The 17,812-nt window shown below is 33.2% G+C and overlaps 3 protein-coding genes across 12 annotated transcripts in view; 2 read left to right on the forward strand and 1 right to left on the reverse strand.

Moving 5' to 3' along the window:
* The window catches only part of Ack-like (activated Cdc42 kinase-like), a 30,550-nt gene extending 19,331 nt beyond the window's left edge, over positions 1-11,219 (reverse strand). For 6 of the 7 annotated variants that reach the window (XM_076134356.1, XM_076134352.1, XM_076134355.1 and 3 more), the window contains exons 1-8: positions 11,090-11,219; positions 10,924-11,005; positions 6,018-6,195; positions 3,275-3,442; positions 2,189-2,338; positions 1,793-1,941; positions 1,568-1,708; positions 1,123-1,282 (exon numbers count right to left, since the gene is read on the reverse strand). In XM_076134356.1, the coding sequence (XP_075990471.1) occupies positions 1,123-1,282; positions 1,568-1,708; positions 1,793-1,941; positions 2,189-2,338; positions 3,275-3,442; positions 6,018-6,195; positions 10,924-11,005; positions 11,090-11,093 (1,032 nt within the window). In that variant the 5' untranslated portion in view covers positions 11,094-11,219. Of the gene's footprint in view, positions 1-1,122; positions 1,283-1,567; positions 1,709-1,792; positions 1,942-2,188; positions 2,339-3,274; positions 3,443-5,280; positions 5,817-6,017; positions 6,196-10,923; positions 11,006-11,089 lie in introns of those variants that run through there. The other variant, XM_076134353.1, reaches the window with a different exon arrangement.
* A 1,442-nt stretch (positions 11,220-12,661) lies between these two features.
* The window catches only part of Nca (neurocalcin homolog), a 98,309-nt gene continuing 93,158 nt past the window's right edge, over positions 12,662-17,812 (forward strand). For 3 of the 4 annotated variants that reach the window (XM_076134490.1, XM_076134491.1, XM_076134488.1), the window contains exon 1: positions 12,662-12,805. The gene's annotated coding sequence lies outside the window, so the exon portion shown is untranslated. Of the gene's footprint in view, positions 12,810-17,812 lie in introns of all 4 variants that reach the window. The other variant, XM_076134489.1, reaches the window with a different exon arrangement.
* LOC142986175 (neuronal calcium sensor 2) overlaps positions 12,823-17,812 on the forward strand; it is an 86,996-nt gene continuing 82,006 nt past the window's right edge. The window contains exon 1 of the mRNA XM_076134493.1: positions 12,823-13,263. The gene's annotated coding sequence lies outside the window, so the exon portion shown is untranslated. The remainder of the gene's footprint in view (positions 13,264-17,812) is intronic.

The raw sequence follows: 17,812 nt of genomic DNA on the forward strand, positions 1-17,812 counted from the left end.
TGGTTATTGATTCGTTGGATTTGCTTGGCATTTCTCTGGTATACCGTGTACCCAATGTCGAAATACGTCGTCCCACTAAAGTCGTACACGACGTTACACGGAAAACTAATCTAAAATGGCAATGTGCACTTGGCAAGACGTGAAGACGGAAGGTGGTCTAAAGCAGTAACGGAGTGGCGGCCATGGAACTGGCGAAGACCGCTAGGAAGGCCTCCAACTAGATGGTCGGATGACATCGTAACATGTGTAGGACTACAATGGATGAGAAATGCGCGGAATCGTAAAAAAATGGCGTATTGAGGTGAAGGCCTATACTCAACAACCATACAACTCAATCGAAATCACCATGGAAGAAAATGTATGATCTCTCAGTGTATATAGAATTTAAAGCGGTAATGCTGGGTATTGACAGCTAAGCGCGGCTTGTGCCGTCGGCAATGCCACCGACATGTGTGTAGCAGCATTATACTTCCATCAAAATAATCTCAATATAAACAAAAAAAACATTATTTGCATATTATTGTCTGTCAATATCTGTCAAAATGTTCTTTTCTGGAACATAAAATCCATATCAAACATGTTTTCAAAACAAGCTGTAAAGAGGATTTGGCTAATGTTTATGTTAGTGACGTGTAATAGTAAAATCAGTTGTAGGTACGTATGAGATGCAACAACAAAGGTTAAAATTGGGAGGGTTGTTTCAAACAAAATGATAGATGATTTGATAAAGACCTGTGATTTAAGAACTTTAACAGGCCACGGTACATTTGATTTTATATGTGTTTAGCATGATTACTATGCAATTACTGAACCATAGCACGAGAATGTTAAGTTAATGATGCACGGTAATTGCATCTGATGGCAGTGTTGAAGAAATTATAAACGCATACGAGATTTTGTGCTAACTAGCTGTTTTAGCCACAGGAGTTGATTTTTAATGTCCTCTACTTGACATTACATAACTTTTTCATAAAACGATGGTTTTTTAAGTTGGTTTGTATTCTTATTACAATTCAACTTAAAAAACCAAGTGCACAACATTTTTTGTTTTCTATACCATACCTAATTTTAAATAACAAAGAAAATACTGCCTGTAGCTATTTGCATGAAGTAAAAACCTACCTGCAAGTTTGGCGTGTCTATAGCTTCCAGTATTTGCTGTCCAGAGAATCCTGCCCAGGGTTGAAACCCGTAAGTAAAGATTTCCCATAGACACACGCCAAACGCCCACACGTCGCTGGCTGACGTAAAACGAAGATAAAGTATGCACTCCGGAGCACACCTGGAAATTTAATAAACTTATAAACCATCGTCGAGCAATGATAAGTCAATACTACGATACTTCTACTACTATTATAAAAAAGTCTACGCATCATTTTAAAAAAGGACTGAACAACAAAATCTATGCAACAACACAAGCACAACCCATCACCTACCTTTGTACGAAAGCTATAGAGAATAATAAATTATTAATACCAATAATAAAATATACAGCAAAAATAAATTATAACACATCACGACAACAAATTAATAATGGTCACCACATTCTTTAAAAATATTGTCTCACCATGCAACCGGCAATTTCAGATTAACGTTATAGTTTGTCTGATAGTAATCTTTGCCCACTCCTAAAGCCCTCGACAGTCCAAAATCGGAAATTTTTACTAAATCTTTACTAAATACTAGAATATTTCTTGCTGCTAAATCTCTGTAATCAGAACAAAGTTCATTTAGCATATAAGAGAAAAATACATACTTTTACGTAATGTGCTAGATGAGATTACGATCTTACCGATGGATCAGTCTTTTCGTTTCTAAATAAGTCATTCCATCACATATTTGTTCTGCAAACTCACACAGGTTAGCTACCGTAAAGATAGTCCTGAGTGACACTTCTCGAAGACACTCCAGGAGCGAGCGGAGAGGAGCCAGCTCCGTAACCTATAAAATAATTGTTAAGTATTTTCATGGAAATTGAATATTTATAGAATCATAATAGTATGGTTGCCGAACAGTGGGCCGGGCTGGTTAGCAATCTCATGAATGTATCTACCACTTTGAGTGTGTCGATCGTAACGTAAATCGAAGTTCAAACCGTACCTAAATTTCACTAATAAAAATATAATGGCCAAACTGTCCCACAACATTTATGCAGCCATTGTTTCATGTTGCCGTAATAAGTACTTACCAACATCAAAGAATCTGAGTGTAGAACAACGCCGTATAAGCGCACAATGTTTTGGTGTTCAATGCTATGCATTACAGCCGCTTCCTTCAGGAACTCCGCCGAGTTTGAAGTCATCCTTTCCTGACCTAGGCATTTTATTGCAACTTGATGCTGCAAAGGAAAAATACACTTTGATTATACATTCAAAATGCTTATAAGCCTAAGAAAACGAATGCTTTTTGTTATTCTTTCCAACGCACTGTTACTCTTTCGATCCAAAAGTTGCCAGTAAGAGATTGTCCCTGTGCGATAAGGTCGCCATTTGTACCTATGTATAAAGGAGTTCTTTTTTATTTATTTAATAAAACCAAATATTTATTCTTCATCACAATCATTTATGAAGAGCTGTTAAAGTTTCAAATGTCAAACGTCTGCATATCAATGTGACACAAAAGGGTGCAGAAAACGGACGTCCTGTCACATTTGCATTGCTAAATATAACCGTTTTAGCAGAAGGACCACAAATCTACATATTTCAATGTGCAGGATTCTCTGAATTGATAAACAAGTTTAAAGCTCGATTTACAAATTTATACAGTGTCGTTCAAGTTCATTGTCATGATACCTAGCTCCCGGCTGAACTCGGGAACAGTAACATTTTGAAAATATTGACATACAAGTTAACTAATTATAAGTACCTTGTTGCACAATTTTTTTACAGGATTCATATGGTATTTTCTCTGCTGATTTTCTTAGATTTTAAGACAGTTATTGGTACTTATTAAGAACAGTATAAGAACAATTTGTATAAACAGAGTTAATTACTGAATGAGGTAAATATCACACGGGATACAGTTTTTAGCCTCATATTATTTTTGCGCGGACGAGTTAAAAGCTAGTTTGAAATAAGCGCAAGTGAATATTTGATAATGATTTTGTTGTAGACTACGGGTGTCTCTACATATGGTTCTGTCTGACCAAAGTAGGTATCAGACAGGCGGCCGGTCGTAAAAATAAACTAATACCTTTAAAAGTATTTATTTTGAGAAAAAAAGTGCCCTGTGCCTCTTAACATGGGATAAGGACAAAATAAATACAATATCTTACTCTTTGAGACCCCGCTGTCCATGTCCCTTGTTGGACGACTCCGAATTGTCCTTTACCTAACTCCTTGTTTATCGTTATATCCTCTATAGATATGATGTGTTTGGTTGGTACTTTGACATTGCTTTCATGGAAAGCTTGGTATTCCACCGGTTGAACTGATGCCTGCGCCTGTAAACACGTTTATGAATTCAACATAACAATGCAATAAATCGATATGATAAAGCAATACCTACGCTCCCAAGTCTAAATGTATAGACACTTTCTTAATTAAGGAGTTAGAGTGTTGTTGCAAAAGTAAATTAAATGTAAACCGATTGTTTAAAAACATCTGAATTCAAATAAGCCTTTACAAATCTAAATATGCACAAATGTATTGAAAAGTTAGTATAAAAGGCAGTTGGTAGCTTGATCCCATTGAATATTACTTTATACAAAACTGGAAGTACTTCTCGGTATTCTATCCTATAGTAACAACCACTACAAGATCCTCAGAGCGACTGGTGTTATGGCTTCCGATACCGCCATTTATATTCCTATTCCCTACATTGTTAAAAAAAGAATAAATGAATTTCGCGACTGTCCTACTGTTATCTAAATCAGATAAATCTGAGGAAATTGCGACTTCACCTTCCTAGAGATCATCTTTCATACAATTTGTTTACAATGTTGTTTTCAGGAGGAAGATGGATTATCTTGAAGCTATTGTGCAATTTCTATGATCTATGGGAGCATAGGTTACCCATAACACTAATCTAAATAGACGATAAGATATCCATGCATTTTCTGTCTAAATTGTAGTTACAGATACATATTCAATTACCTTCATAATATTTTTAGAGCAGCAATGACATCGACAAGGAATCATAACAAAAACAAATAAAATCCGGGATAAAAACTTGTATGATAATAATATTAGGTACCTATTGTTAAAATAACTCTTTTCTTATATTTCAAATAAAAAATCTATCAGTTATTAATCTCATTTAACCTGTAGTAATATCTATATCTAAAATATTCATAATGATATTTTATTATTATTTGCGATTTGCTGTTTTTATTTAACAAACATAAAATTAAGAATTAAATGGAGAATGTTTTCTCCTAGATAAATATTTTTTTCACATAATTAAGCACATATTATGATTATTTTCACCTTACGATGATGATAGTGATACGATGATGCGGCTTAAATAAATTCAAATCAAATCGCCAGAACTGATTTCGGCCAAATTCTAAAAGCACATAGGTTTTAGACCGTGGAATGAAATAGGATACTATTAAAAAAACAACATCAGCTAAAAAAGGGGAAAACTGAAAATAATCCAATGTTTCAAAACCATAATGGAAAAAATACACGATAAATAACAAACTGGCTTATAAATTACTTGAAATTAAACATAGTAATCCTCAGAGCGTTAATTTTCTTACTCAAAGAAATATCACACTTTTATATCAAACATAATACCTACTCCTAATATAAGAATACAAAACCCATCACTATGTTTAATATCAAATGAATAATATGCGCTTTAATTATTGCCCAATAACAAAAAACAATACACTTTAATATAAAATATTATAAAAAACCCTGAAACCTTGCATGCCTTAAAAATTGTTTAAAACCATTTATTGAGGGCATGCAAGTCCCCAACCCGCACTTGGACAGCATGGTGGACTCAAGACCTAACCCCTCCCTCATTACGGGAGGAGAATCTTGACCAGCAATAAATGGGTTAAATTTGTAATTTATTATTATTTTTAAAATATAATACCCCGTAACTGTGAATTAAATCAAATGATAATATGGGCTTTAATGACTATAAAAACATAATCAAGTCATAGGAGTAATGACAAGCAATGACTGACTACTCGTTAAAAGAAAGGAACAAATTTGCAGATGTATCAAAGGTTAGGCATGGTCTTCAAGCAGGGTCACATTACACAACATTAATAATTGAAAACATACTAATATGCTAAGTAATATCATTATTGTAAGACCCGCATACCTTATTCTTATTTTCTTTTTTTTTGCGACACTTGTCGCAAGTCCAGTATTTAATATCGTCGTCAAGTGAGGTGTAACCCTTGGCTTTAACCTTACTAATTTTCTTGCAATACTGGCATCGTAAGGTAATTCTACTAGAGTCACTTACTCCCTTCGATGTTGAAGGACGAGACGGGGAGTCCAATAGTTTAAACTCGTCTTCTTTTTTCGAATTCATTTTAATGTTTTATTTGTTTATTTATCTTTGATAATACTTTGTATTTTTAGGTACTTTAATTAACGATTTATATATTATTTATAGTTTTAGTGTTCACAAAATATAATTTACTTATTGATAATGTATTTTCTATACTTGGTCACATATAACTTAATGTTTTATTGATAATAGATTTAGAATGGTTTTTGTTGATTTTATTAAAATAGTCTGAATATATGTACTTTAAAAGACGTTAAACGTATCACTTAGAATTATTATTATCACATTGAATTAACCATTTAGAATATGTTTCTTATTAATATTTGATAAATAGATCATATGATATTATTATTAAAGATATAAGTTTTTTTTAATTTTTTTAACACACACTTTTTGAATACTCTATGGTCCTCCAGGCAGCTTGTAAAATTTAATATTTATAATTAAATATTGTAGAAATTATTATGTGTTAAGAATAACACAAACAAGTATTGCATTCATAAAAAAATAGACTAGGTATTACAAAATCAAAAGGTACTTACAGGTTCATTTTTTCGATAACTTAAAAGTTTCCGCAATTTGTATATGTACGGATTGGGGAAATACTTATTAAACACCTTTTTGTAGCGTCTCTGTTCAGGTTTTGATAGACCAATCTGTTCCAAGTCGTCTGAGACGACGAATTTAAGTTGTGACACTTTGGTTATCTTCAGAATGTCTCTGGAATAAAAACATAAATGATATTATCAATATAACAGCTGGATAAAACTCAAATATGCACATAAGCCTTTTGCCTTTCATGAACTTTCTAGGTTGTATTTCTTAAAACACACTGGTCACTACAGAAAATATCAGCTTATTTGAAAACCCAAATGAAAGCCTTCATGTATTTCATGATAAACTTGTTACATTATGCATGAGGTTGAATAAAAAGCTATATTTTTTTAAGATGTGTGTTTACCCATAGTGATATGAACAAATACAAAATTGTACCACAGAGCGCCATAACTACCTACTTGATATTTGGTATACTATAATGGTCTACCATTAATATCATTAATGTGAGAAAAGTGTTGACCGTTTATACCAATATTAACTTTACACTTTTCATGGTTAAAATACTTAAATATATTGGACAATGTCACTCAACAAACAATAATTAAGAAAATCAACATGATATTAATGTAAAAAAAATTGCATTGAATGGTGAAAATATCCCAACACTGTTTTAGGTAATACTAGCTTGACAATATAAAACAAATATTGAACAGATTACCATACATCGTTTTTTGTTTTATGCAACTACTTAGGCAGCGCATGTAAATAATTCTATCCTAAGAGGTACAATCCAATTTTCTTGACAAAGATTATAATAGCTCGGTTAATATGCATGATATAAAGATAATGTATAGCCCTTACCACTCAGGGATAATGCAACTACATGTAACTGAAAGAATTTTCAAAATCGGCTCAGTAGTTTCAGAAACTAAACACAAACTTATAAGGTTTACCTCTTTATAATATGTATTGGTATAGAAGAATAACTACAGTAAGAGTTACTTATAAATACAGTTAGACGCTGCAATAATTTATTTAAAAAAAAATGAAAGTTTAAATTATTGTGATCAAATGTTGAGCTTCTTTTTCATTACAGGAGGAGACTCTTGGTAGTAAGTCTCAGGGGAATATGGTTATATTATTTAACTGCATACAGACCAAGAATATGACTAATTAGTCCATTTTATCTTGTAATCTCAATAAAATTTAGAGCTGGTAAAATAAAAAATGAAGAATATCTATTGCAACAGCCATTTAGATAATTTAATTTCAATCGCACAATTGTAATCATTAGGTATATTTCTATGCTGACTACAATACTGCGTGATAACATTAAGCAATCACAGCTTAGCCTTTGGTCAGCAACCTTAATAAATGCACAAGACATAACACATGATTATACCAAACAAATGCTGACATGTCTGTGTAAACATTGTTAGGTGAAACCGTTGAGAATCTCATAGTCAGCAGTCTGTTCTAAAGGTATTTGAACTTCAATGTAGCTGACATGAACTAAACAATCCGTGTTGCAATTAAGTAATGCGCAATCATATAACACTGAATAGGCAATAATTACAAAGTATGTCAATGAACTGTAAAGCTGTTAGTAACTGAAAATTTAAACAATTAATTGATAATTGAAACTAATAGTTAACATTTAAGTTATGTATCGTAATCAAAACCGATCATCATCATCTTAGTTCCCTTGACCAATTAGTAAGTTGACTGGGTTAACGTAAAAATATTAATCTTGTACTTGTAAAAGGTTCATCTAAAATGCTCAGGCTATATCATTTTTTTCGTACCTCATGTTGCATTAATGAGTGATTATTGCAGACTGAAACACTTAACTAATCAGTCATTTGAAATTGTGATCATAACACCGTATTTCTATAATAAAATGTATCTTAGACATTTGATAAAGAGTAGATGTTGTCTACCAGAGACAAGTACCCTATTAGATAAGAGTAACTTTGATTCAGTAGTAGACCATTCGCAGTAGCATCCATGTGTTTTCAAAACAAGTATGTTCTAAACAGCCTACCATAGAAACATGAACAATAATATGGGGCAATGGGTTTATTTCATAAACCTCTGCCCGCACCATATATACCACAGACATATCAGTTGATAATAATGCCAAAGCTTATTATTTTCGTTGCTTGCAGTTGAAACTTTCTGCTAACATTATGTGACAATATTTTTAAAAGGTACTATGTATTTTCCACTGAATTGTCACATAAAGATTCCCTAAACCTTTTCAGTAGGAAACACTGAAAGTTTCTTCTTTCAGTGACTAGATGTGTATTTCACAAAATAAAAATGCACAAAGCCCTAACATAACAGCACACCTTTTTCCCGTAAGGGTAGGCAGGGACCAGAGAATACAAACTTTCCTTGCTTCCTTCACATTCATTCATTTCAATCATTGTTATACTATAATACTATAATATAGGATAAAAGTGACAAACACATATATTAATCAATGAAACAGCTTGCAGTTAGGCTACAAGAAAATGCAAACATGCCATTTCTCAATAGCTATTGTGAAATATAATTTGGGAGAGTCATGAAAATGATCTACAATTACAAAAATATGTAAACCATTGCACAATTTGTTCAATTAGGCCAGGTATATGACCCTTCAAATTCATGACCGGCATTAACATGTGCAAGAAGTAAAATATAGAGAAAAGCACTAGCACGCACATTTCTTCTAAATGGCAGAGCTACAGACACAATATAACGAATTTTTCCCATAGGGACAGGCAGGGACCAAAGGACGCCACTTGGTACAATCCTTACAAACCTTCCTTGCCTCAATCACATTTATTCATTTCATTCATTGTTATACTTTAATATAGGATAAAACTGACATCATTCAAGAAGAACGTATATAAAGCTTACTGCTAGGCTTTAATAAAATGCACACATGCCATTTCTCAATAACTATTGTGAAACATCATTTGTGAAGTCATGAAAATAATCTACAATAACAAAAATATGTAAACCATTGCACAATTTGTTCAATTAGGCCAGGTGTATGACCCTTTGAATGTATGACCAGCATTGACATGTGTAAGAAGTAAAATAAAAGACTAAAAGCACTAGCACGCAAATATCTTCTGAATGGTAGAGATACACACATGCATACGTAATATGGTTTGTTCCCGTTGAGTATAATAATAATATTATTATATTATGTTATTTCTCATAACAGTACGGAGAAACCATAGAATGCCACTTGGTACAATCCTTAAAACTTCCCTTGCCTCATTCACATTGAAAATTCTCGTCATACAGACGTATTACGCAATTACGCACTTGGACCATTAGCAGGACATCGCCAATACGATGCATGTATTTCTAAGGCGTCCCTTATCGGTGTTTTCAATTATATGGTAAAGATACACAAGTAATGATTTAAGAACATTAACACACATTAATCATAAACTCTAGAAATTCATGGACATTTTCTTTCCCATAGTACAGTAAGCAACATAATGTTAATATGATGCTGACCAAGAAAGAAAAAAATGACTATACTTATTTCTTTCCATACTATACTTATTTCTTTCCATACTATACTTATTTATATCACATGAAAAGAATATCAATCAATGCAATCACAGTAATGTTATTCTTTTGCCAATAACATTTTGTGTTACATATTGTAACCAAGTCAAAATCACCAAGAACTATGCAAAGATCAGATCACTTTAACTGCATAGCTTCTAACTACTCAAATTTTAGATAAGAACTGTATAAGAGTCTAGACATAGTATCAAAATAACTATTCGGTTTATCGGATTTCAGGCGAAAGATTCTCAACATAAGCTTAGTACTATGCCCAGTAAAATAATACTCCAATTGTTACTGCTTGCCCATGATAACATGGAACTATCATAGCATTTCACACACCACTGCTTACACATTTGAATTTAATAGCGATGGTACAAAATGACGAACAAAACACAAAGAAATTGCATAAGGACAAATAGATAATGACAAAATAACATAATGTGAAAGCAAAATGTGTTAAAACAAATCAGTTTGAAAAATGTATGCGTCTATAGCAGATGCAATTAAATTAAGACACATGCAATTAAAAGAAAGCAAAACATAAGTGGTAATTCAAAATTCTAGGAATGATATCAATAAGAACAACATAGCTCATGTATTCTGTACCTTTTCTAGTAAATCAGTGTAATTTACATGTTTTATGCCGCTAGTCCGAGTCTATATATTTATGTAAGTGAATTATCAAACATATGACATTAAAATAAACAGTAACATGTTATTTCACTTAGTTATTTTATAGCACTTAACTATTTCAAACTAGGCTCTTAAAATATATGATTGTTATGCAACCATATGGTAATCTGTAAATGTTCTGAGTCTGAATGGTAAATGTAATGACCATATCAGACTTAATCCACCCACTGCCTGGTTTACAATAAATGTAAGTTCTATACTGCAAATGCAGTTACATCCAGCTAAGAACAATAAACATGAGACTGCCAACAATTTTTTGAAAATTGTGCTTATTTCCTCAAAAGCTTCTTTAACGGTAATTATTGATTAAGCGTTTAATCAAATCGCGTCTATAATCATCATTCTCATAAATGTATAAGTATAGAGAATATTATGTGCCACTCACCAAGTTTCCTTTATACTCATCTTTATAACATAGAATTGGCACAGGCTATCGAACATGCCATTAAAATAAAAGAATAATCGCATAAGACAACAACAATAACAAAAAATCGCATTCACTGTTAAAAGGACGCGTCAAAGGAAGCATTTGAAAACAGTGAAAGTCTAAGTACCAATACGCCAGCAAAGATTTATAAGTACATTATATAGATGCGCTTTAAAACATATAATTACCTGAATAAATCTGAGTACTGTTGGAGCTCTGCTTCATCAAGGAAATCATTTAAATTCTGACGATATTTGCCCATCATATTATCTGAAAAAAAAAATAACAACACATGTAAAATTCACTAGAAACTACACTAATAACTAAAACAGTTAATTTAAATTGATTATTTACCCATTACATGTAGAATAAAACTAAAACATTAGTTAAAATACTTATTTAAAATTAAATATAAATAAAAAAACAACACAAATGTGCGAGAACAGTGTTCAGGCAAGCGGAGTTTCGAACTATAATAAAAAATATCACGTCAGTCAGTAAATCAATACAATCCGTAGAGATTGACTTCTGCGTTTAGTTTAGTCGAGTTCGAGTTCTCTGCTTTACGAAACGGATTATTGTCAAATTCATAAACAATAGATAATATTATTAATATGCCTGGGGTCTCACTGGCAATAATTATAAAAAATATGCAATTTTTTGTTAATTTAAGCTACGATTTTTAATGGTAAAAGCTTAGGAACGACTGATTACCAGAATATTAAAATTTAGTCGATAGTTACTACCACGGACGTCCTTACTATTTTTTTACACAGACCGATACTTGACACTACTCGACACCCAAGACACCCACTTCACCCAATTCTCAACATTTTTGTAATGAAAACTTCACAAATTGCCCCACTTGGTCAGCTCCAACATAATATTCCATTGTGCAACTAGTCATCTGACTATTCTCGTGAAATAAATATTTTGAAATAAACAACACTAGCCTAGAGTTAAAATAATAATATCGAAAATATCTAGAGTATAAAGCTGACTCTCAATCACATTTAGCATTGCTTGTACTTCAACTCCTACTCACGCATCCACGCCCTTTCTCCCACCTGAATCTATAAGATCTCACTGGCTTACTTTTGAAATACAACTTGTTTATTGTTTTATAATAATAATAATATAATAAATCATTTATTATCAAGCTACAATGGCTCATAGATAGTATTTATACTGTATTGACAAATACATCTCAAACAAATTACCCAATGTCAGAGTAAACGCAATTTTTTTCGTTTTCAATTGGTTCTACTAAATACCAACCATTTACCGGAGAAAACAATAATGAAATGTTTTTTTTTTATGAGCTTCGATAAGTAATAAAGTAAAATGTGTTTCTATAGAATAATGTCTCACGCACATTACTCCGTCCACATACACTCAAATCATATGGCTTATTACCCGCATGAATTCTGTTCAGGGACAAAAACTATCCAATTATCTATCTTCAGTCTAAATCTCTCTTTGAACAGATTGCCATACAAATGGTTTCAGTGGCTTAGGCACGAAAAAGAAGGAGACAGACTACTTTCACATTTATGACGTTAGTAGCAACTACACAAGCATCTTTACAATTTTGATATTAAATTAACATCAGCACTTTGGCAGCTTGGTCCCGGCCATTAGTCGTGTCGGTGTCGTGTCGTCTGTTCAAAAGGACCTCCAAAGTGACAGCAGGGCTGCCATATGAAAGACGGCGTATATTAGTAGATTTTTGTTTGACACTCGTAAATTAAAACGAACGAACTGTGCGAGATCAAATGTATTTCTTAATTTTTTGATAAAATAAGCGATGAAATCTCTATTTTTATTAGCGAAATCTTACCTGCTGATTACTCAATTATGTTAAAATGGTAGATTTTTATTTGTGAATGGCAACACTAATAACTACTCTGCAAATATGGCGTAGAGTTGTACAAAATGCAGTGGGAGATATTTGTTATAGTTGTCAATTCTGAATTTTATTAAAAGAGACATGTACATACAATAAGACACTTACAATCGATTATAGTGTGATAGCCCAGTCTTATCAGTGAAATGTGAATTTTACGCAATGTAGGTACAAGTAACAGAAATTATTCTTATTTCAAAATAAGTTAGGAATTTCACGTCTTATCGCTACGCCGTTTATTCGTTTGTTTTTAGTAAAACGATCATTTGTTTACGTATTGTCATTTGTCTTATTTCGCTACCGCAGGCCCATTGCTTGTACAATTTTTGGTGCAGTTTTGTCAAGACAGGTTTTTGATTACAATCAGTTAGGCATGTAATATAGAAGGTTTACTATTTTACAATAAAAGGTTCGGTACATATAAATCGTAAATTTATTAAGGTAAAATTGCCAATATGTTTATAGGATTTTAATTGCATTTTATGATAATAATATGGTATGTTAGTTTAGCTTTGACATGATAGTTTGTATAATAGTTTTATGTGGTATGGACACTAAGTGTTTGAATATGAAAGAAAAAAGAAGAACGTTGGCCATCAAAACAATGGACCGAGCTTGTAAGGTAAGTGTTTATTGCCCCTCAAATTTTCCTATAAACATTCAACAGGATATATTATGTCATATTTTGAGCAATATTATTGTTGTTCATAAGCAGTCAACTGCTAATTGGGACTAAATCTGAAGGTGAAATTGCATAAGTTTTTCTGCAGTTAAAGTTGCTAAACAGCTAGTGAGAAAAAGTACATTTTCTATTAAATGTTTTTATATCAGTTTCTGTTCATAACTGGTCTTATAACAATGTTACAAATGAGGCCTCTCATTGTACTGGTCATTTTTACCCGTGATTATGTCAGGACATATTGTGATGCAAATGCAGTATAATTTATACTCAGAACAAAAGGTAGAACAGTAATTATCTCTCATTAAGGATGTCATCAGGAAACATTAAGTATTGAACACATAGAGGAAAAGTATCCGTGCTTCAAATGTTAGTCATCATGATGACAAACACTGATAATTTGTAACTAGTTTTGTTAACTTTAGTTTTTAAATATTTAAATTAGGTACATAGTCTAAATACTTCTTGAATTCATAACAGGTCACTCTGCCGGTACACAATATAGCATAAGTGTCATTACTGCAATATACAGTTGAGTGTGAGACCTATTAGCATGTACGTAAGGATCTCACTCCGTTCCCCCAGAGCAGTGGTCAATTTAATCTAAATGTACAAAATCCGGTGCGGCTTATTTAGTGCACTGGTTATATCAATTGCACTTGTGCTGATATTGATCCGGCAACTATCATTTTGAACCACCTACTAGCATTATAAAAGTTACAAACATGTTAATAGATAGCTACATCTCAAAGTTATTGCAAACTAACATTTTAAAACTATAGCATAGGTATTCTTATTGTATATTTTCACAAAACAATTGCCTTTGTGAAGATTCCAATGATGTTATTATGTAGTATCGTGATACTATGTGAAATGAGCCTAACAGTAACCTGTATAGCAGATTGCAGAATTAATCGCGATGATTAAATACTGCGTGTTGTGTATCAGTCGCACATTAAAATATTTCTGTTTATTTCGTGCTATTTGCCTATAAAGTTTACTGCATTAGCATGGTTGTACGTATATATAATCGCGAACGTCAGTAAAGCCGCACATGTGTTGCGTCCTCCTAATTGGCCATATGGTGCACCCCTGCTCGGAAGAACATGTACATCGTATATCTGGATTATTGACCCGAAACATGATTTACTATTCTAATCTCGCAGAAATAAGATTTAATTCAGATTTCTGCCGGAGTATTTTATAAATGTTTAGGTTTACCTATTTCCTTCATGCTATCTAGATGTGTTGCCGCTGGAAAGAAAAAGTTGATTGGTGATGTGAATACTTTAATATGGCTAAAAGATACTATATATATATGTAACCACAAGTCCTTTACCATAACAGAATATCCTAGTTCTTGAGTACACCTATTATCATTATCGTACGCATTTGCGCATAACGTTCGTGTAAATTACAAAATTACGTCATAATCTCGGTATTAGTTCAACGATCCACTTATCAGTTTGAGCTCCGTAACCCAGGGCAACAGTTACGCTATAGAGCCTTTTCGCACTTGCCGATACGACACCTTCACGACGACGCCCGACCTCGTTCACACAGCAATACAACAGTACGAGCAAAATATTCAACAGTCAGTACCACGTCTTAAACGTACTTTAAAAGTAATGATCAAATATGTCTCGTGATTCAACGTGATACGTATCCTTCGCTTTTGCCAATTAGCCACACATACCATTCTACAGCACAATACCTAATAAGAATCCATTAAAAACAAGCTGAATTCAATAAATATTGAGCACTTATTTGAGGTGTATCGTACTATAAGGATGTCTTTAACAAACGGGTTCTATAGTGAGAAAGTGCCTACCATTTTTTGTAAACAGGTCTTACTGATAGCTGCACCCCGATCCATGGGATTATGGAACGTTGGGTCTAAAACACGTTTCTCTGTTGTATAGTGTACACATAGTTCTATCTAGGTCTTACGGACGGCTTTGCTAAGCGGCAGCGCTGCAGCGAGCTCTGTATTAAATAATAAATGAAGCACGTAAATATATTCATTGCATTTAAGCTATCTGGAAGAAAAGCAAAAATACTTTTTGGTCTCACTTTTCATAACGTGAACATGGCGAGTTTGAATGAAAATTCATTCATGGATGTGCATGAGCATACAATATGTAATATCGCGCTACCTAGGTATTAGGTATCTAACTTGTACAAAGTTCCGGGGATTGAGTGGCACTGGGTCTTCTAGTGCTATACATCGCTCGAAGCTCTCAAACTCTCTTTGTCGATTCCGTCTACATGGAAGCCTAACAAAATTGCTGGCGCATTCGATTTAAAGTTAGTGCAACCATAAAAACATAAGTTTCGAGCGTGTTCTTGTTGTTTAAATGAGCTTACATGCTGGCTTTCCTACCTATTTTAGAAATAATAGCTGCTAATTCTGTTGTATGAAGTATATATAGTTGGTAGTTTGTACCTGCCATTTTACTTAAAAGAGTTTTTAAAATCCATTGAGCAGTTTGCGTAAACACAAGGACAAAACCATCCCAATCACTCTCAGATTTTTTACTTAAATTTTCATTTGGGTGCTACTCTGACTTGTCTAAAATCTTCTTCAGTTTATATCCTTTGAAATTACGTGCATTGAGCACTACAAGACTTGAAATAGGTAAATTTATTAAAATCACTAATTAAGTCCGCGTACTTTAAAGTATCAAGTCTCTGAAACGGTGTCTCCTAATTTAAGTAGAATGGTTCTACTGTGTCAGCAGCAGTCCAGACCAGATGTCTTTAACCGCCATATCCGCCATATCGTCTGCCTAACACCTTGCATCACCTTTATTTTATTTGTTCAGAAATAAAAGTCTATTCAGTAAGTCTTAACTACCTTTTTCCGACTTGTCCGCCTAAGATTTAAATGCATTACGTTTATAACTTGCGCCATACTTTCGAGATAACCCACTTATTGTAGAGTACAGCTTAGTGGCCGGGGAGCCGATATCAATACGGTAGAAAATAAAATGTGATGTGACACATACGATATAACTCATAGTTTAATGTCTCAATATAAATTTATCCGTTGCTGTGACCTGGTCGAACCGTTTTGCCATTTGGCATTCAAGTCACACAAGCACACTAAATTGGAAACGAAAAATACGTGCCTTTTAAATACCTAGTATTATTTTAATTCCAGTGCCACATTTGGTTTTTCTTTGAAAACCTAATGCAGATATACTACTACTACTATATACTTTTTCGCTGTCTCAATAACGCAGTTGTAATTAATGTACTGCTGCGTATAGGTCAATTTGTCTTGAAAATCCCGAATAATCGTCGGTCTTGGGACTGTCTTCTCGCCTGTCGTGTCAGTCGAAACGGAACAAGCCCCACTGGGTTATGAATACAGTTAGCCATTATTTCTGACATTAAGCTGAATTGGGAGATTTGTTTAGTCAGTTTTTTCATACTGCGCATATCTCGCTGGCTCGTATCAGTAGTGCACTAACGTTACACGCTTTTGAACTACGCTTTACAAGATTTTTTATCCGATTCAATACATGGACGTGCGAAACAACACATTACCGTACCGTATATTAAGCATTTTATGACAAATTCAAAGGGTCGATTCCGATATCTAACGAGAAATTGTGTATGAAAAACTGATCGGCGTTCAGAACAGGATGTAAACATTTCTACTATATAAACTAGTTACTGATTTGGTTCCATCAACTTCAGTGGAAGCTGTTATCATTCAAAGTACTTAGTTGTTCAGCGATTTCATCGCTTTGTTTACTAATCGCTAGTTACATGATCACAGTCCATAGTTGTCTCAGGATGCTATTATCTATGTGCAGATTTAGACCTGTTCATTGTATTCACCTTGTATGTAATGCAGTTCTATTGTAACTATCGTGTAATTTACTGTAATTCTCAAATCATGCCAGTAATCATCTAATGGTATCCGGTCACTGGTTTATATTGTGATAGGTTAACATGTTACGAACGAAAATTATAATAATAATATGATTAAGTGCGCTCATTATAAAATAAGGATAAATGTTTCAGTTATGGGACAACTATATTTAACTTCTATGGGTTGGTTATATTCAATAACTGGTTATTAAATATATTGAAAAAGGTATCTTTATTTATGGACCCGTATTTAAAATGGTAGTTCTGATAATGTTCCATTACCGTTGCAAAGGATTATTATCCGACTGTACTTTCCAATTAGCGTTAAAGCTTCGTGCCAATACAGATTTGTAAAATAATTAATACAGCATAGAATACTGCGAATATCGGGTTTCAAATCAATTCCATGGAATTTATTCTTTACTAACGGACCCGTTCAGTTTTGCTTCCGTGAAAGTTTATCTAGATAGCAAATAAACGTGAAACGTTCACCAGTTCTTTTAAGTTATAAAGCTTTGAAAACCGCATTCAAATTGCCGCAGTCGTTTTTCCTGTCCTGACCTGACCTTGACAGACAAATCCTAAAAAAAATATTTTGTCTTCCAAAGCT

Source organism: Anticarsia gemmatalis, chromosome Z (genome assembly GCF_050436995.1).
Source record: "Anticarsia gemmatalis isolate Benzon Research Colony breed Stoneville strain chromosome Z, ilAntGemm2 primary, whole genome shotgun sequence".
NCBI classification, from domain to species: Eukaryota; Metazoa; Arthropoda; class Insecta; order Lepidoptera; family Erebidae; genus Anticarsia; species Anticarsia gemmatalis.